Raw genomic sequence first — 21,554 nt, 5'->3', positions numbered from 1 at the left:
CAGAGCGGATGATCCCTTCAGGACCGGTGGTGAGTGGCGATATTGGGAGGGTGGAGCGAAAGTGGGGTGGAAAGGGGGAATTGATTACAAAGATTTACATATAACCTCGGGGGATGGACAACAGAAAAGTGGGTGGAGGGAGATGTCGGACAGTGTGAGATATGACAAAATAATAATTTATAAATTATCAAGGGTTCATGAGGGAGGAGGAAAAATGAGCTGATGCCAGGGCTTAAGTGGAGAACAAATGTCTTGAGAATGATGGGGGCAATGAATGTACAAATGTGCTTTACACAATTGATGTATGTATGGTATATGATAAGAGTTGCATGAGCCCCTAATATAATTTAAAAAATAAAAATAAAAATATGCTGGAGAAAAGAAAAAGACTAGGAAGAAAGATCTGGAAAACTCCTTTAGAAACTCAGCCAGTGAAAACCCCATGGATCATAGCAAGATAACCTGCAGCTGATGATGGAGATATTGTAGGACAGGGCAGTGTTTGACCACTGTGTGGAGGAGTCTCTCCAGCAGGCAGGCAGTAACAGCAACTAATCACAAGGAATTCACTCTTTAAATATTTAATGTTTTCCAACAGCTGAGATGCAGAAGGAAAAAAAAAGAAATATTCATACATTCTATCTGCTACAGGTTTATGTCTATACATCCTGATTCTTAAGTGCAATTACTATTAAGAAAGGAAAATAAAGCTTATAATTGTGCATGTGGCATAAGCTTGTACGTTCCTGATGAGAGCACTCTCAATTTTATTAGGAGTCAGTGAATTAAGTTCATCAGCTCCCTGCTTACAGTTTTTTCCAGGGTCAGTTCTCTCTCTATTCCAGTGCCAAAATTACTTCCATTTGACTTTTGGGTGTAAGCTTTTTGGTCCTGACCCCAAGGAGTAGTGGGGACATTCGTAGAATCATTCCAAGACAGAATTTAACTACATCATATGTACCTCTCCAGAAAAAGGAGCGCTGAAGGTCTTGTGCATTAGCACTTGGCTGGGAACTAAAAGGTCAGTGTTTCAAACCCACCCTGAGAGAAAGATATGGCAGTCAGTGACTACAACTAAGGTTTCTAGATGGTGAAAATGGTTTGCTCTCAACTGATTTTTCTAAAAGTAGTTTGAATCCACCCAAACTAAAGCCACTCTCGTTGCTGTCATGTGCTATAAGTCAGTATAGAACTGCCTTTGTGGGTTTCTAAGACTGAATCTGGAGTGTAAAGCCTCTTCTTTGTCTTTCAGAGTGGTGGATGTTTTCAAACTGCCAACCTTGTGGTTAGCAGCCCAACAGGAAACTCACTACGCCACCAGGGCTCTGCTGTAGCATCACAAAAGAAAAGACCTGGTGATCTTCCATTAAGATTACAGCCAAGATTTCCTCTATTTTTAAATGCTTCCTCACCCCCACTATCATCCCAATTCTACCTTACAAATCTGGCTAGACCAGAGGATGTACATTGGTACAGATAAGAGGTGGAAACACAGGGAATCCAGGACAGGTGATCCCTTCAGGACCAGTGGTGAGAGTGGTGATAACCAGGAGGGTGGAGGGAAGGTGGGGTAGAAAGGGCTGATCACAAGGATCTACATATAACCCCCTCCCTGGGGGACAGACAACAGAAAAGTGGGTGAAGGGAGATGTCGGACAGTGTAAGACATGACAAAATAATAATTTATAAATTATCAAGGGTTAATGAGGGAGGAGCGATGGGGGGAAGGGAAAAGTGAGCTGATACCAAGGGCTCAAGTAGAAAGCAAACGTTTTGAAAATGATGATGGCAACAAATGTACAAGTGTGCTTGACACCATGGATATATGTATGCATTGTGATGAGAGCTGTACGAGCTCCCAATAAAATGATTTCTTAAAAAAAGATCACAGCCAAGAATCCCTATAGGACAGTTTTAGTCTGTACTGCCTGGAATCTGCTCTGGGCAACTAGGTGTGTCCGTCCCCCTACCGCCCTTTCCTTTGGCCTCTGTGGTCATTGTGCCACTGCCGTGAATGAAGGTGGTGTGAAGTGGGAGAGCCACCTAGCAAATGAAGATTAAATACCTACAAATTTTGCAGAAATATGTTCCGGTAAACATTTTTGGAAGTCCTTTCACAGAGAGTAAATTTGACAGTAGGCATAATGCAGCATACAATAATTAGGAATGACAACCAAGGGTTCTATTCAAAAACTGGCAGAGACAGGAGATGATGGCGCCCCAGGAAACAAATGCAGCAGAGGGTTCCAAGAACAACATTCTGAAAGATCAGCAGGTCTCAAACTAGAGTAGTCAAACGCTTTGTGCTTGACTATTAACTGCAGGCTGCTTGTATTCATCTGGTCCTGGGAAGAGAAGGCTTTGGTATGACTGTGTGTAGCAGTTAGGTGCTGTCAAATCAGTTCCAACACAAGGACGATAAAATGAAACACTGGCCCTGCACCATCCTCCCAAATGGGGCAAATGCTGCTTTTTGTGTGGGGTTGATTATTCTGAGGATGAGGGTTCTCATGGGTCTTACCGGTCACTTTACAGGCCTGTCTCTTGTTTAGGTGAAAGGTGATCCCTGCTGGCAGGTTCAGATCTAGGTTTGAAGTGGAACCAAAGGCCATCAGCTCAGGGGTTCCACCAGTCTTATCGCAGGCCTGTCAATCTGTTCTTTTTTATGATTCTTAATTTTTTCCTACTTTTACGATTTTTAATTTTTACCTTGTTCTGCTCAGGAACTTGCGTTGCGATCAGAGCTGTTGGCTGTGGTTCCTGGCACCATCTAGTTCTTGGTAGTGGAGACAAGCCTTTCCTTGAATCTCCGATTTCCTCAGTAGTGGAGATAAGCCTTTCCTTGAATCTCCGATTTCCTCCACTCTTCTTTGCTCCAGATAGGGAGAGACTAACTGGCCCATCATAAATAACAATGTGAAGATGATACAGGATTGAACATTGTTTCCTTCTGCTGTACAAAGGGCCCCTAGTAGTCAGAGCTGACTCTGTAGCCCCTAACAACAAAAACAACAGCAGATAGACCCTGCCAAGCTTCTAAGACCCCATTTCCTTGTCATTTTTACAATGTCTCATTTTCCTGGATCCATCTTCATATATTTCACATTCTTATTATCAATAGATATTTGGAGCAGTCTCTCCCCATTTTGAGTCTGAGCCATCTTAACAAATGAAGCTCCCGAAAGCTTTACTCCACCCTTTCACTAAGGTTAACTCTACTTTAAGGAGGCAGTTCTTGGTATTTTGAGAGCCTTCCAACTTGAGGGACTTGTCTTCAGGCACTGTATCAGGCAACACTGCTATTTATAATAGTTACACTGCCTTTTTTTTTTTAAAGCAGTAGATCTCTAGGCCCTCTTTCTAGTTTGACTTAGTCAGGACGTTCTGCTGAAACCTGTCCACCGCTGATTGACCCTGCTGGTATTTGAAATCCTGGTGGCATAGCTACCAGCAACACAGGCATGTGCAAGTCATTACAGAACACTAAATTGATAGACCAGCAGTGTAGTTGGTTAAAAATAACAGTCCGGAGCAGGTGCACACGTCCACACGCACTCCTAGGGTCACCATGAGTTGGAATCAGCAGTACCTCCTTGACAAGAGGTTGGGTATGATTTCTTTAATACTATATAGTTTGGTTATCCATTTTGCAACATTGAGGAAGCAAACACCTTTTTTCCTTCTTTTGCTGGTATCTTTTTTAAAAGTTTGTCTACATAAATGAGCTCTTGCCATCTTCAAAACCAATGAGGTGATGATTTGGCACCAACATGGGCAGTTCACAAAGCAAGAAACCAACCAGGTTAAATGACTTGTCAAGTTGACCAACCAGTCTGTGTGACGCGCGAACGACAGGTCCTGGGCACACGAGGTCACTGCACTCAGTTCCAGGAATCCAGGTGTCTCTTAAGTCAGACCCTGGGTACTCAGGTGTCAGTGAGACCAGGGTGCTGCCGCTGCGGGGCTTCGCGAGCCCGGCCCGCCCCTCGCTTCCCCAGGGGCCAATCAGCGCCCAGGGGCGTTCCCTGCCGCACCGGACTCCCTTTTCCCCGCCCCGGCGGCGGCGGCTCTCCCGGAGACTGCAGGCGCCGAGCGCCACCCGCGACCCGGAAGTGGTTGTCCAGCGGGCGGCGGGCGGGCCTGAGGGGGCGGGGACTGCGACGTTCAGCCCCGGCAGGCGCTCCGGTGCTCCACTCTGAGGCACCTGCGGGGACAGTGCGGCTCGGCCCGCGGGGAGCAGCGCCCATGGCTTCCGTGCTGTCCTACGAGAGTCTGGTCCACGCCGTTGCCGGAGCCGTGGTGAGCGGGCTCCTCACGCCCGGGCCAGCCCTGCGAGGGACGGGGGAGGGGGACAGGGAGAGCCTGGGGCTGGAGGTCCGCGTAGGGCGGGAAGTTGCTGGCAGAGCCAGCTGGTGTGAGGCCTCTGGCCGCCGCTCTGGCCTCCTGGAGGGATTTTTTTTTTTTTTTTGAACCAGGGGCAGTGGGGAGGAAGAGGATGGTTGTGTCCTTTGCCTCTAAGACGTACGGGCTATTCCCCTCCCCCTCATACAGCCCGCCCACCCCGGGCCCCACTGGAGGACCTAGTGTGGAGTTGTGCTTCACGCCGTTATCCTGACACTCTTACACACTTGGCGCAGGCAGGTGGCAGGGAAGAGAGGTGGGTTTTCTTCTTCTTTAATCAAGATCGGGCTTGCTGACAGTGGAAAGGTGCGGTATGCACCTTTTCATTTGACACCGTCCGCTCTTCGCTTGGATCACTGTTCTCGTCTGGGACTCCTCTTAGCCCTCGCGCTGCCCTTCCTCAAATCTCCTTTCCTCGCTGTCAGTAAGCACCTTTCGCAGTTGCAATCACTGTGACTTCCAAGGAACGTCACCCTGTCCTCGCCCGAAACTTCCAAGAGAGCTCACGCTTTGTATAGAGTAATGTAGAACGAACACCTCCCCGCCCTCCAACTACATTAATTGTTAACCAAAACCGGACGCGCTGTATCGAGTCAATTTCGACTCAGCAACTCTATAGAACTGCCCCTGTGGTTTTTTGAGACTGTAACTCTTTACGGGGGTAGAAAGCCTCTGCTAGCGGCCCATTGCGTAACCATGCACCACCAGCGCTCCTTTGTTTGTTGTTAGGTAGCCTGTGAAAGTCACTGTCCTTATTGGGAAAGTGGAACTAAACATGACTATCTCACATGGTTGTGAGGAGTTGGTGACACCGTATTTCATGGAGGTTCCTTCATTCATGTCAGCCAGTGCAAAAGGCATTGAGTTGCTTTTGCTCCACATGTTCTGCGATGGACATGGAGGCCCCTTTGTGTCTGGAGTACAGGGAACAAGGACACAAATGGGGCTCGGGGGCCAAATTGGATGAGGCTTTTAATTTTAAGTGAGAAAGAGAGCTAGCCGTGGGAGGTTTTGAATCTGGGATGACTAACTTACATTAGTCACCTGGCTACTTTGTTGAAAATAGACTGTAAGGTCAGAAGGGCCAGGGTGGTAGCCATCGAGGTGGTGAGAAGTGATCATTAACTTCATGGTAAGACCCACCCCTTGTCGGTCAGTTATCTGACCTGTGTGGATTGCTGTCATGCTGGGAGCTATGCCACTAGTACTTCAAATACCCGCAGGGTCACTCAAGTGAACAGGTTTCAACAGAACTACCAAACTAAGAACAGGCTACAAAGAAGGAATATGCTGTCCACTTCAGAGGAGCCACTGGGAAAACTATGGATAGCAGCAAAACATTGTCAAACACTAAAAACCTCATGAATAGAAACAGAACATTGTCAGACATAGTGCAAGGTCAGAAGGCACCAAAATATGACTGAGGCAGAGCTGCCTTTTCAAAGTAGTCGACCATAATGACATGGATGGAGTAAAGCTTTCTGGAGTAAGGCCTGGGAAAGTTGGACATTGAATCTTATTGGAGCTGGACAGCATGTGAAGCTGAACATTGAATCCTTGAAGACTAAGGAAAAACTGATGCATTTGAATTATGGTGTTAGCAAAGGATATTGAAAGTATTGCCAAAAGAACAAATAAATCTGTCTTGTAAGAAGTACTGCCAGCGGGGAAGGAGGGGAAAAATGAGGACCTAATGTCGGGGGTTTAAGTGGAGAGAAAATGTTTTGAGAATGATGTACAAATGCGCTTTACACAATTGATGTGTGTATGGATTGCGATAACAGTTGTATGAGCCCCTAATAAAATGTTTAAGTACTGCCAGATAAGCAAATGTGGAGAAGAAAGCTGATGGTGCCCAGCTATCAAAAGATACAGCGTCCGGGGTCTTAAAGGCTTGAAGGTAAACAAGTGGCCATCTAGCTCAGAAGCAACAAAGCCCACATGGAAGAAGCACACCAGTCTGTGTGATCACGAGGTGTCGAAGGGATGAGGTATCAGGTATCAAAGAACAAAAAATCAAATCATTGTGAATGAGGGGGCATGCGGAATGGAGACCCAAAGCCCATCTGTAGGCAACTGACATCCCCTTAAGGAAGGATCACAAGGAGGAGATGAGCCAGTCAGGGTGCAGTGTAGCAACGATGAAACATACAACTTTCCTCTAGTTCCTAAGTGCTTCCTCCCTCCTGCACTATCATGATCCCAATTCTACCTTACAAATCTGGCTAGACTAGAGGATGTACACTGGTACAGATAGGAACTAGAAACACAGGGAATCCAGGATGGATGATCCCTTCAGGACCAGTGGTGAGAGTGGCGATACCGGGAGGGTCGAGGTAGGGTGGGGTAGAAAGGGGGAACCGATTATAGGGATCTACATAAAAGCTTCTCCCTGGGGGATGGATAACAGAAAAGTGGGTGAAGGGAGACGTCGGACAATGTAAGATATGACAAAATAATAATTTATAAATTATGAAGGGTTCATGAGAGGGGGGAGCGGGAAGGGAGGAGGAGAAATGAACTGATGCCAGGGGCTTAAATGGAGAGCAAATGTGTTTTGAGAATGATGAGGGTAATGAATGTACAAATGTGCTTTATACAATTGATTTTTATATAGATTGTGATAAGAGTTGTATGAGCCCCCATAAAATGACCCAAAAAAAAGTACTGACAGAATGCTCTTTAGAAGCAAGGATTGGCGAGACTTTGTCTCACGCACGTGCTTTGGATATGTTTTCAGGAGGGACCAGTCCCTGGAGAAGAACATCGTGCTCGGTAAAGTTGAGGGTCAGTGAAAAAGAGGAAGGCCCTTGATGAGATGGATTGACAGTAGCTGCAACAGTGGGCTCAATCATAAGGACAAGGACGGTGCAAGACTAGGTGATGATGAGTTCTAGAGTTGTACATAGGGTAGCCATGAGTCATAACCAACCCAGTGGTGCCTAACACAAACAATGCCGTAAGGTGGAATCATTAGGGGTTGATAGTGAATTAGCTGTGGTGTGTATCAGAATACAGGTTGGCTGATACCCAAGAATTTTTGGCTTGAACCTCTGGGAAAATAAAGCCCATTGCTGTTGAGTCAGTTCTGACTCAGAGACCCTCTAGGACAGTGGTTCTCAACCTTCCTAACGCAGCGACCCTTCATACAGTTTCTCGTGTTGTGGTGACCCCCGAACCATAAAATTATTGTCGTTGCTACTTCAGAACTGTCATTTTGCTACTGTTGTGAATCGGGTGACCTCTGTGAAAGAGTCATTCCACCCCCCAAAGGGGATGGAAGTAGATCACCACATCTTTCTCCCAGGGAGCAGCTGATAGATTCAAACCACTGGCCCCTTTGGGTGGCAGGCCAGCGCTTAAGCACTGTGCCATCAGTGCCAATTCTAGAAGACGAAAGCTCTCACTGATAAAGTGAAGTCAGATTGAGCAGGTTTGGAGGGAAAGTTGAATTTGGTTTCGGTTTTTGTTGCGTTTGAAATGCCCAGGAGTAGTCAGTGAAATTCGATTAATGCTCACTAGCGAAGTGAATGTGAACTGAGAAAAGTTTCATTAACTAAGCTATGGAACAAACCGACATTGAGGTTGGAGAAAAGACTAAGGTGAGGCCAATAAGTTAGGGGGCAAAGTGGTGTACAGCCTTATTTTATAAGGCTTACATTCCTGTGGGAGAGTTGAACAAGTGAGTAAATAAAATAATTTTAGTTCTATAAGAGAAATAAAATAACTCATAAGACTGGGTAGAACTGCCCCGTGATGTCCGAAATTAACTTTATAGGAGTAGAAAAAGCCTTGTCTTCTCCCTTACTGTATGATATCACCGCCATCGAGTCAGTTCTGACTCACAGTGACCCTATAGTTTTTATAAAATTTAAACCATTTTATATAGTCTGGGTTATGAACAAGTTCCTAAGTGCATGATTCAGCTGAATTTGTAGCTAAGTCAGAACAGGTGTGCATGGTTCATATTTAGCCTTTCTTCATAATCAACTCGACAGCAGTGGTTTACTTCAAAAGACTGAAAAACTTTTTCATGATTTAAAAGCCGGATGTACCACAGATGAAGGTGGTAGTGATGAAGAATTGTTGAGAGTAGAGTTAAAAATTGATTCAGTGAGGACAACTTGACACCACATTAAAGTTGATTAAGTTAGTGCATCAATGTTCCTGTTCCTGGGACTGCCTGTATTGTCTCTGAGTTAATAATAAACATACTTAAAAAAGCAACCTTTGTGATTTAGGTGAAGATTTACAGAGCAGATAAAAAGTTTCACATTCAATAGCTTGTACACATTTGTTTCAATATATCCGTTTAAAACCCCGTCCCCCTCAATGTACCTTCCAAATCCCTCTTCCTCCCACCCACTTCGTTTCTGTACCTCCTCCTATCCTAACCCTCTGTCCAAGGATAAACTCTGCCCTTTTGATCTGAAATGACCGATAATTATTCTAACACAGGGATGAGTTCTATGTCCAACCTGAAGGATCATCATCCATTTTAAAGATTATTGTTTTTCTTTTGCTTTCTCAGGGCATTTCGGTTCGGTTCTTTGTGATACTCTATCCTTTGGAAGTAACACACTCTTACGAGTGATTCTGGGTCCTACTTTTAGTTGCTGCTCAAGGGAAAAAGTGTCATCACAAATGTCTGCCTACAGTTGATGCAAGACCTGGCATTGCTTTAAAACAGCGGTTATTAACCTGTGGGTCGCCACCCCTTTGGAGGTCGAATGACCCTTTCACAGGGGTCGCCCGATTCATAACAATAGCAAAATGACAATTATGAAATAGCAACGACAATAATTTTATGGTTTGGGGGTCACCACAACATGAGGAACTGTATGAAAGGGTGGCAGCATTAGGAAGGTTGAGAACCAATGCTTTAAAGGGTATTCTACTGAGGTGGGAGCTGGTGTTTAATTAAATCGCCTGAACTTGGTGTGCACCAAAGATTACAGATGATTAAGAAGGGTCCACTTAGCAATGTGGTTAAGAACCTTTGAGTACTTGAACTGGACAGACTGAGTTAAAATCCTGAGTGTGCCTCTCACCAGCTGTGTGACCTTGGTGTAAACTCCAAGGCTGCTTAGAGTGTTTGCTTCTACCCAAAGGATTGTTGGAGCCTCCTACGATGTTGCCTTGCCAATCTCTGAATTGACATTTTATGTTTGCTTATTCACTTCCTTTCGAGTTCTACATCCTCTCACATTAAGTGTAGTATTTATGGGCATAGGCACACAATAAAAAACAAACAAACACTAACGTTCCTGGTTTTGCGTGTTTTGTGGCATGCCTTGGGATAATTGAGGGAACCCTGGTGGCATTGTGGATTACGCATTGGGCTACTGACCACAAGGTCAGCAGTTTGGAACCCCCAGCTGCTCAGAAAGGTGAGGCTTTCCACTCCCGTCAACGATCACAGTCTCTGAAACCCATATGAGCAATCCCACCTTGTCGTATAGGGTCGCTGTGGTTGGACTCAACTTGATAGTAAATTTGGATTTTGAATTTGGGAGGATAATGGTAGATAATCTCCAGGGTCCCAAAACCAGAATTGCACTCTCAGGAGAACCTGTTATCTCCAGTTGATGACTATTATATGATACATTCAGTAGCCTTGTGTGTGTTCGTTGAAAAACTGAATTCAAAGATAAGGAATGTTTCCATGAGTTTTTGGAAGCCCCTTACATTAAGCTTCCCCAGAATTTCAAGTACAATTAGGTTTATAATTCTCTCAGGGTTTTCATCAGATACATTTTAAAAGATACCTTTTATTTGTAAAATGGGTCACTTAAAAGAAATCTCTACCTACTGCCTGAGAAGTGCTGTTTGTTGGGACTACCTTTGAGTGCCTTTGATACTGAAACAGTCTTTAGAGTTGTCAGGCTAATGAATGACTGATCTGTAACTTTAAAGGAATTCTATTTCCCCCTCTTATTTAAGAGGCCCTGGGGGCATTGTCAGATAGGTGCTGGATTGCTAACCGCCAGGCCAGGCGGTTCAAACCCACAAGCTGGAGGGAAAAAATTGAGGTGGTCTGCTCCCATTGTAGAGTTCTAAAGAGACCTCCGTCTCAAATAGAGTTTAATGAGAACATCTATTAAGTCTTGAGCAGGGCAAAGACAAGACAAAGACACATCATCCAGATGAGGGAGACCTTTCGCATGAGGCCAAGATAGCATCAGAGGATTTTTCAGTCAGGAAGCTAGACAGGGAGAGCCTGGGGCTGGTGTGATTGGTGGCAGGAACAGGACCATTTTGGGGTCATGTAATGATGTCAGTAGAAGAGGTTACAAGATTGGTCACGGGGCTTCCAACCAAGGCATTCAGGGCATAATCCATAGGGCTCATGGCTTTGTGGCCCCCAGACTTGTCCCCCAGTTTAGTACTTTCCATCAAGGACATACTCAGGTAAGCCCCTAAGAGAGACTACTCCTTCCTGGGCTGGCCAATGAGGGGTGGAGGTAATCCACTTACTAATGAATTCTGCCTGAGCTCAAGACTGTCTACATCCTTGGTTAATGTTCAGAAGGAATTCAATGGAGGCATAATCTGTCTGAGACTACTACAAATGGATTTATTTATTTATTAAACATTTTATTAGGGGCTCATACAACTGTTATCCCAATCCATACACACATCAATTGTGTAAAGCGTATTTGTACATCATTTCTCAAAACATTTTCTCTCCATTTAAACCCCCGACATTAGGTCCTCATTTTTCCCCTCCCTCCCCGCTACCCCCTCCCACATGAGCCCTTGATAGTTTATAAATGGGTATTTTGTCATATCTTGCCCTGTCCGACTTCTCCCTTCATCCACTTTTCGGTTGTCTGTCCCCCAGGGAGGAGGTCACACACAGTTCCATGTAATCGGTTCCCTCTTTCCTACCCATTCTCCCTTTACCCTCCCTGTTTTGCCACTCACACCACTGGTCCTATAGGGCTCATCCATCCTGGATTCCCTGTATTTTCAGTTCCTATCTGTACCAGTGTACATCCTCTGGTCTAGCCAGACTTGCAAGATAGAATTCGAGTCATGGTAGTGGGAGCGGAGAGGAAACCTTTAGGAACTAGAGGAAGGTTGTATTTCTCATCATTGTTACATCGCACCCTGACTGGCTCATCTCCTCCCCGAGACCCCTCTGCAAGGGGATCTCCAGTGGCCTACTAATGGGCTTTGGACAAATGGATTTATTTTTTAATGCTGTTATCCTTGTTATTGTTAAGTGCTCAGGTTAGGAATTTACAAACTTTCAACTTCTGGACAACTCCTTGGTTCTTGAATACTAGTTGTAGATTTCCCCTCTCTTTGAGATGATTGAACCTTCTTCATCATCTTCACTGGCTGTATGTGCACCTTTTAAATTATTGAAAAGGCGCCTGCCTTTTCTTGGAAAATAAAATAAGACTAAGCAATGATCATATGAGTTTGACTTAAGACACAGGAATGAATCTTGTGTGTAACCGGAGATCACATCACCTTTACTAATGCTGGTTTCCTATCTCCGCTTGTTTTATGCCACAGTCCAAAGCCATTAGGCCTTTTTATTTAACTTGTATATCTGCATATAGAGGAGCTTTGATGGGGTATTGGGTTATGGGTTGGGTTGCTACCCACAAGGTCAGCAATTCAAAATCGCCGGTGGCTCCATGGGAGGAAGATGAGACTTTCTACTCTTGTTAAAATTTATAGCCTTGAAAACTCAGAGCAGCAGTTCTACTCTGCTCTGTAGACTTACTATGAGTCAGAATTGACATGATGGTAGTGAGTTTGTTTGTTTATCTGTGTATATATGTGAGCGTATGATCGGATATGGAAAGGAGAATAATCATGTTAATCTGACTGAGTGAATATGTGTCTGAGTACTCACAGTAATTGACGTTTAATCTTGGGCATTTCCTTAGCTCAAGGCCCACCACTGAAAAGAAATCTTCATTGCTTTTTAATTTTGTTGTTGTTTTAGCAATCTTTCTGTCCATTAGTACCATCCATGTGCTCTGTCAGGCTTTCAATGTTGCTGTTGTGACGCAACCATTTCTGGACCTTGGAAATTGACTTTGGAACTGGCATTACATTCTTCTGACTATTTTTCATCCTTCAAGGGTGAATTAGCATTTTGGAAATGGTCATATTTGGTGCCTCGGTTGGTAGAACGACCCATTCTCCTTAAAAAGCATGATCTCTGATCCTATATTTATGTGTGGCCTTGCATGCCAGTCCCATAAGATAGCACATACTCTTAGGCAGCCAAGGCAGGGCCAGGTTCACCCAGTATTTCATTCTGTTCTGATTGAGGTGTTAAGTTCATCTCAACTCCCTATGTAATTTGTGTGGGCCAAAATTAAAAAGTCGACTTTGGATGCTTATTTTTTTCCTAGGGGAGACATAACCAAGAAAATACATAACCCATCTGTGTTTCAGAAATAAATCCTGAAATGTAAGTGCTCATGTACTCTGAAGGAACCCAGATGTTGGCCTGTGTGGCTGTGCCTAACAGAGAGGGAGCCCCAACCCTCCAATAAGATGGTTAAAGAGAAATCACAGAGCTGATGATGCTCAGATAAAAACAAAGAATATAGCAAATGAAGACACCAATTAAGAAGCAATATGGAAATAAATAAATAAATAAGCAATATGGAAATATCTTAAGTAACAGTTTAACTTTTTGGTCAGGTCTTTAATATTTTTGCATTAATATTTTAAAACTTTCTTGTGGCAATCTAGTTTTGTGTGTCTTTTATTATTATTTAAGTATGAACTATATCAAATGACTACTTTTCTGAATATATATTTTTAATACTTAAAACAGTCATTAGGAGCAAACAACAAATGGTCATTAGGGCAGCGAACTGGTTATTAAATTGCCTGAATTTCACCCTTGACTTAGACCCTTGCCTTCTAACTGACTCATTGCAGTCCTGTAGGACAGGGAAAACTCTTCCATCAGGCTCCAGAGGAAGCAGACTTTCTCCTCTGGAGCAGCTGGGGGTTTCAAACTGTGACCTTTCATGTAGAAGCCCAGTACTGAACCCATGGTAGCACCGGGGGTCTTTCACAGAAGAATAGGAACTGTATACAAGGGAGCTTAAAAAATCATGGAAAATGGAATTCGAAGTTACAGTAATGTTTCCATGCTCCGCTTGAAGCCCCTTCGTGCATATGAATATATGCACACTTCTAGGATGGTAGAGGTAAAACTTAGAACCAGTAGAAAAAGAAATGTAGACTCAACATGATGAAAAGCACAAAATATCTGTAAATCCAAATAAATACTGAATTTTAAAAAGAAGGCAGGGAGATTAAAACAAGTTTTTTTTACAAAAGATAATTCTAAAAGATAAGGATACTGAAAAGTGTTGGTGTTAGGTGCTGTCAAGTCGGTTCATAGCGACCCTAAGTCCAACAGAAGGAACCCTCCCAGTCCTGTGCTGTCCTCACAATTGTTCATTTGTTCAGCCTGTTGTACTGCCACTGTAGCAGTCCATCTCCTGGAGGGTCTTCGCTGCCCCTCTTCTTTACCAAGCATGATGTCCTTCTCCAGGGACTGGGTTCTCTTCTAATACCATGTACACAGTACTTGAGGCAAAGTCTCACCATCTTTTCCTTTAAGGCGCATCTGGCTGTACTTCTCCCAAGACAGATCTATTTGTTCTTTTGGCAGTCCATGATACTTTTAATATTCTTTGTTAGCATCTAATGCAAATGTATCATTCTTCATAGGTCTTCTTTATTCAATATCCAACTTTAAATGCAGGAGGTAATTGAAAATACCATGACTTGGGTCAGGCACACCTTTATCCTTTGGATTAGCTGGTGATTTCAAACTGGAAGTCCTCAAAGCAACCTCCTCCTTGCTTTTCAACACATCAAAGAGGTCTTGGGCAGTAGATTTATCCAATACAACTCATCTTTTTTTTTTTTTTTTAACATTTTATTAGGGGCTCATACAACTGTTATCCCAATCCATACACACATCAATTGTGTAAAGCGCATTTGTACATCGTTTCTCAAAACATTTTCTCTCCATTTAAACCCCCGACATTAGGTCCTCATTTTTCCCCTCCCTCCCCGCTCCCCCCTCCCGCATGAGCCCTTGATAGTTTATAAATGGGTATTTTGTCATATCTTGCCCTGTCCGGCATCTCCCTTCATCCACTTTTCGGTTGTCTGTCCCCCAGGGAGGAGGTCACACACAGTTCCATGTAATCGGTTCCCTCTTTCCTACCCATTCTCCCTTTACCCTCCCTGTTTTGCCACTCACACCACTGTCCCTATAGGGCTCATCCATCCTGGATTCCCTGTATTTTCAGTTCCTATCTGTACCAGTGTACCTCCTCTGGTCTAGCCAGACTTGCAAGATCAAATTCGAGTCATGGTAGTGGGAGCGGGGAGGAAACATTTAGGAACTAGAGGAAAGTTGTATTTCTCATCATTGTTACATCGCACCCTGACTGGCTCATCTCCTCCCCGAGACCCCTCTTCAAGGGGATCTCCAGTGGCCTACTAATGGGCTTTGGATCTCCACTCCGCACTCCCCTCATCATTCACTATGGTAAGATTTTTTGTTCTGATGATGCCTTACACCTGATCCCTTCGACACCTCGTGGTTGGATAGGCTGGTGTGCTTCTTCCATGTGGGCTTTGTTGCTTCTGAGCTTGATGGCCGCTTGATTACCTTCAAGCCTTTAAGACCCCAGACGCTATACTTTTTGATAGCCGGGCACCATCAGCTTTCTTCGCCACATTTGCTTATGCACCCATTTGTCTTCAGTGATCCGTTCGACACCCCATGATCACACAGGTTGATATGTTATTCCATGTGGGCTTTGTTGCTTCTGAGCTAGATGGCCGCTTGTTTACCCAACTCATCTTTTGATCTCTTGACTGCTGCCTCTGCACTTGAGTACTGATTATGAATCCAAGCAAGATGAACAACTTCAGTCTTTTCTTCATTTTCATGATGTTAAATGGAGAAAACAAAACAAAACAAAACCCAGGACCTATTGTTCCAGTTGTGAGGATTTGGGTCTTCTTTACACTGATTTGTAATCTATACTGAAGGCTGAAAACCTTAATTTCATCAGCAATTGCTTCAAATCCTCCTCACTTTCAGCAAGCAAGGTTGTGTCATCTGCATATTGCAGGTTGTTAATAAGCCTTCCTCCAAATCTGATGCCACATTCTTCATATAATCCAACTTCTCTGATGATTTGCTCCCCATACAGATTGATTAAGTATGGTGAGAAGATACAACCCTGATGCACACCTTTCCTGATTTTAAACCATGAAATATTCTCTTGTTCTGTTATTACAACTATCTCTTGATCCATGTATAAGATCTCGATATGAACACAATGAAGTGTCTGGAAATTCCCATTCTTCTCAAGAACTGTCCGTAATTTGTTATGACCCACCAATGCCTTTGCAGTCAGTGAACCATAAGTAAACATCTTTCTGGTATTCTGTTCTTTGAGCCCAAATCCATCTGACATCAGCAGTGATACCCCTTGTTCTACGTCCTCTTCTTAATCCAGCCCAAACCTCTGGCAGCTCCCTGTCAGTGTTCTGTAGCAACTGTTGTTGGATGATTTTCAGCAGAATTTTACTTGCATGAGATAGCAGTGATACTGTTCTGTAATTTGAACATTCCCGTGGGTCAGCTTTCTGTGGAATGGGCACATATATGAATCTTTTCCAGTCAGTTGGCCAAGTAGCTGCCTTACAAACTTATTGGCACAAATGAATGAATGCTTTCAGCGCTTCATCAGCTTGTTGAAACACTTCAATTAGTATTCCATTAACTCCTGGAGTCTTGTTTTTGGATATTTCAGTGTAGCTTTGACTTCCTTCAGTATTAATGGTTTTTGCTCGCATGAATATTTCCTGAAATGGAAGAACATTGACTAGTTATTTTTGGTACAATGACTCTGTGTATTCTTTCCATCTTCTTTTGAGCTTCCTGCATCATTCAATTTTTTGCCCATAGAATTTTTTAATCTTGCAACACCAGGCTTTCATTTTTTCCTTGAGAGTTCTTTCAGTTTTAGATACGCTGAGGGTGTTCTTCCTTTTGGGGCTAACTCGAGGTCTTTGCATATTTCATTGTAATAGAAAGACAAGTAAAAAACCAAACTCAATGTCATCAAGTCAATGCTCTTGGGGGTTCCGAGACTGTTTATGGGAGTAGAAAGCCCAGGCTTTTTTCTTTTTTAATATAAAAGCAATTTATGCACCAGACCATCTAAAATTTCTCACTGAGTTTCCTTCTTTCTTTTTAAAAAAGCTTAGTCTTCCTCCCAAGGAGCTGCTGGTGGTTTTGAACTGCTAACCATGCAGATCTCAACCCAAAGCTTGACCACAACACCACCAGGGCTCCTCGAAACAAATCTCCTTAAAATGAATGTTTCAATAGCTGTGTCTTCATTGAAGATATAAAAGTGGCCAATAAGCAACTGAAAATATACTCAGCATTATTTTTATCAAATAAATGCAAATCAGAACCACAGTAAGATACCACTTCCCACCCACTGTTGTTGTGCGACTCAGAGTCCAGGCTGGCTGATGGGGACCCACCCTTTAGGACAGAGTAGAGCTTCCTAGAATGTTTTCCAGTGCTATAATCTTTACAGAAGCAGATTGCTACATCTTTTCCTCCTGGAGCCTTTGGTGGGTTCAAACTGCAGACCTTTTGGTTAGCAGCCAAGTCCTTTAGCCTCTGTGCCAGCAGGGATCCTTTCATACCCACTAGGGATGACTGTAATAAAAAAGTGAGATAATAACAACTGTTGGCAAAGATATGGGGAAATTAGATGCCTCATACATTGCTGATGGGAATATGAAGTAGTGCAGTCACTTTGAAAAACAGTGTGGCGGTTCTTCAAAATGTTAAACATAGTATATGACCTATTAATTACACTCCTAGGTGTCTGCCCAAGAGAGATGAAAATGTATGTCCACATATACACTTCTGGGATGTAGCCAAAGTGCTATTTAGAGAACAATGAGTAACCGTTCATCAAGTTTGGAAAAGGAGAAAGGCTTGTAATTAGTGAGCTAGCATTTCTCTCATAAAGTTAGGTAAGAATTTGGTGTAGAGATTAAAGCACTTGGTTGTAAAATAAACCTAGCCAATGGTGCCTGACTATCACAAGATATAGCGTCTGGAGTCTTAAAGCCCACATGGAAGAAGCACACCAGCCTGTGCTATCACGAGGTGTCGAAGGGATCAGGTATAAGGCATCATCAGAACAAAAAATCTTACCATAGTGAATGAGCGGGGTAGTGCGGAGTGGAGACCCAAAGCCCATTTGTAGGCCACTGGAGATCCCCTTGCAGAGGGGTCTCGGGGAGGAGAAGAGCCAGACAGGGTACAATGTAGCAACGATGAGAAATACAACTTTCCTCTAGTTACTAAATGCTTCCTCCCCGCCCCCACTATCATGATCCGAATTCTACCTTGCAAGTCTGGCTAGACCAGAGGATGTACACTGGTACAGATAGAAACTGGAAGCACAGGGAATCCAGGGTGGATGATCCCTTCAGGACCAGTGGTGTGAGTGGCGATACCGGGAGGGTGGGTTGGACAGGGGGGACCTATTACAAGGATCTACATGTGACCTCCTCCCTGGGGGACGGACAACAGAAAAGTGGGTGAAGGGAGATGTTGGACAGGGCAAGATATGACAAAATAATAATTTATAAATTATCAGGGGTTCGTGAGGGAGGGGGGAGCGGGGAGGGAAGGGAAAAAGATGAGGACCTGATGCCAGGGGCTTAAGTGGAGAGAAAATGTTTTGAGACTGATAAGGGCAATGAATCTACAAATGTGCTTTACACAGTTGATGTATGTATGGATTGTGATAAATGTTATATGAGCCCCTAATGAGAGAAAAAAAAGGAAGCAACAGGAAGAAAATAAAGAGAATAAGTCAAATGGGAGCTACAAACCTGAAATAACTGAACATGCAATGGTTTCAGTAATTATTTTTGAGTAAAAGAATGAAAATTTGACTGCAAAAACCAAGACTCAAATAATAAATGAGCACATCTTATTAATACAATAATGATCCTGCTCACCTGTAGCAAGCAAAAATCTGTGAAGTCACTGGTACAATTGATGTCATCTTAAAGGTGGAGGGTGAGGGAATAATCTACATTGTGTAGTTAGTAATTTCCAAATCTGCATTTCCATTCCCAACCTACCTCCAGACTGGTAGACCCACCTACCTGTTACACCTCTTCAAATAAAAACCTTTGAGGCTCTTAACACTCAGCTCATTGAAAGCCAAGTTCACTGTCTCCTGGTCCCCAAGTGCTGTTCCACCAGTGTTTGCCGTCTCAGCTAAGTCACCCCATTTCTTTTATCCAGAAACCTGGGAGTTCTCCCTAAAGCCTCTATTATTCCTCTTCCCACATATGTCTTATCAATCACTAGTACGACCCTTAACATGACTGACAAACTTTCGTGATAGCCTTTCATGACACGCTTGCTAGCTTTAGAATTTTTAGACTTGAAGTTGCTTCCCCTTTCAGCATCCTGTCTGAATCTTTCTTTATCGGTGTGTTAGTCTGGGTAAACTAGGGAAACAAATCCGTAGAAACTCATATACTTACCCTTTATATAAAACTCTCTCAAATATTCATTAAGAAAGCATCCCAACCCAGTGCTTTCCAAGCCCATAAGTCCAACATTAGCCCATATGTCCGACACTGATCTACAGAGTCCTCCTCAGTCTCAAAACACACGCAATGACGCCGACTGCAGGAGGAAAGCCAAATCAGTGAGCATGTAAGCATCTCAGGGGTCTCCACGCGGCTGCTCCAGCACCCAGGGCTGCATCAGGGTAGGTCCATGTGGCTTTTCCTCAGGGATGTCTTGCAGGAAGTGAGCCTTGCCAGCTGAAGCAGGGAATTGGCTAAGGCAGCTGCACCCTGATCCGACCATCAGAAAGCAAGAGACCCGAGAACTAGAAAGGTGAGGCTCATCGAGCCATTTATCTCTCCACCCTTCAATTAATTCCATATGTGTTTATCGGCCAGATCGGCACAATAAACCTTAACTATCTCAAGTAGCCACCCAGTGTCCCATTCATTAAAAATAGCTCTAAATTAGTGGTTCTCAACCTTCCTAATGCTGCGACCATGTAATACAGTTCCTCATGTTGTGGTGACCCCAACCATACAATTTTTTTTCGTTGCTACTTCAGAGCTGTCATTTTGCTGTTATGAATCAGGTGACCCCTGTGAAAGGGTTGTTTGAACCCCAAAGGGGTCGTGACCCACAGGTTGAGAACTGCTGGTCTAAAAAATACTTTCCACTACAGATTACATTTACCAGGGGCCTATAAAAAGTTCATGGGGGAAAATCTCAGTATCTTTTCATTTTTCCAGAAAGGTTTTTGAGCTCCCCCGCCCCCCTTATATTCTTCCCAGAAACGTTTGCCTGTTTAAAAGTTTCCTGGAGAGAACAGTGACCAACCCAGTGGGTAGATTTGTTGTTGTTGTTGATCATTTTACTGGGGACTCTTACAGATATTTTAACAATTCATAAATCAATTACACCAGGCAAACTTGTACAGATGCTGCCATTATCATTTTCAAAACACTTTCTTTCTACTTACACCCCTTGATATCAGCTCCTCTTTATTCTCTCCCTCCCCCTCCCTATCACCCTTGTGAACCCTTAATAAATTATGTATTATTTCCATTTTTTGCATATCTTGTACCTTCCGATGTATCCTTTTACCCACAGTTCTGTTATTCATCCCCCTCAAGAGGGGTTATACATCCATTATTGCTATCAGTTCCCCCTTCTCCCTCTTCCCTGCCTCCCTTCCTATATCTTCATGGAATCATTACTCCCATTACTACTTCTGAGGGGTTTATATATTCTGGATTCCATGTGTTGAAAGCTCTTATCTATACGACTATACCTACTCCAGTCTAACAGGATATGTGAGGTCAAACTGGGGCCATGATAGTAGGGGGAGGAAGTACTTCTATGTGGACTTTGTTGCTTCCCTACTAGATGGCCACTTGTTTAAGCCTTTAAGACCCCAGATGCTATATCTTTTCATAGCTGGGCACCATCAGCCTTTTTCACCACATTTACTTATGCACCCATTTTGCTTCAGCGATCATGTGGGGAAGGTGAGTATCACACAGTGCCAGGTTATTAGAACAAAGTGTTCTTGTGTTGAGAGAAGACCTAAGGAGAGGCCCAAAGTTATTCTGCTATGTAGTGCTTTACCATATTAATATATTTACATGTATACATGTCTATATTTTGCCTCTCTATATAGCTTTTATCGCCTAGTTCTTTCTTTCATTTCCTTTTACTTTCCTCCTTCCCTACCAATTCGGCTCTCAGTAATTCCCTCAGCTACATTACAATTGATCAAACATCATCCTTTATTTTATGTCACGTAGGTATGTGTGGTCAGATCAGTTAAAGGGGGTATTAGAAGTGATGCATTAGATAATCAGAAAGCTTGCTAACACCATACTCTTTTTCAAAAGACCAGAGTACAGATAGTAGAATGTTTAATAATGGTTCTCAAACTCTTTTATTTCCAGATCCATTAGCACTCATATCTGCTTCTGCATTTGTATGTGGTCTCTTGTTCATGTCACATAAACTCTGGAAAAGTTCCCTGCACACTGACAGAACGAGAATGAAGGGGGCAAATGATGCCAGTGTATTCTGCTGAAAATAGCTTTGACTCTGTAGGCTCCACAAAAGGGTCTTAGGGACTCCTAAGAGGTCCCCCGATCACACTTTGAGGATTGTCCCCAGATCACACTTTGAGAATCCAGAAGCTATGTTAGTCGCATGCATTCTATTAGACATTTGAAAGGCTTTAGCATTTTCCTACTTTAAAACGAATCCGTGTTTATTGTGAAAAAAGATATACAGTGAACCCTCGCCACTTCGCGCTTCGACTTCCGCAGCTTCACTCTATCGCGGTTTTTGCGTGTAACAGTGCATGCTCTGTCATTACTGCCACTGATTGGCTCATACTGCACACGCTTCTGTCTGCATCGCTACGTATCAGAGCTACGTATCAGATGCATTTTTGCTTTTGTACAGTGTACTGTAATTGTTTGCGATTTTTAAGAAATTTTATCTAAGCCCTATGATGGCTCCTAAA

General features: G+C 43.4%; 1 protein-coding gene across 1 annotated transcript in view; it reads left to right on the top strand.

Annotated features, from left to right (window-relative positions):
- The first annotated feature begins 4,199 nt into the window (after positions 1 to 4,199).
- SLC25A17 (solute carrier family 25 member 17) overlaps positions 4,200 to 21,554 on the top strand; it is a 64,171-nt gene continuing 46,816 nt past the window's right edge. The window contains exon 1 of the mRNA XM_004700269.4: positions 4,200 to 4,299. Coding sequence (XP_004700326.1) covers positions 4,246 to 4,299 — 54 coding nt within the window. The 5' untranslated portion in view covers positions 4,200 to 4,245. The remainder of the gene's footprint in view (positions 4,300 to 21,554) is intronic.

Source organism: Echinops telfairi, unplaced genomic scaffold, assembly GCF_000313985.2.
Source record: "Echinops telfairi isolate 266 unplaced genomic scaffold, ASM31398v2 ScPeMD7_2;HRSCAF=8, whole genome shotgun sequence".
In the NCBI taxonomy this organism is placed as follows: Eukaryota; Metazoa; Chordata; class Mammalia; order Afrosoricida; family Tenrecidae; genus Echinops; species Echinops telfairi.
The sequence above is the reverse complement of the archived record's forward strand: the minus strand, read 5'-3'. Positions and strand labels throughout refer to the sequence as shown.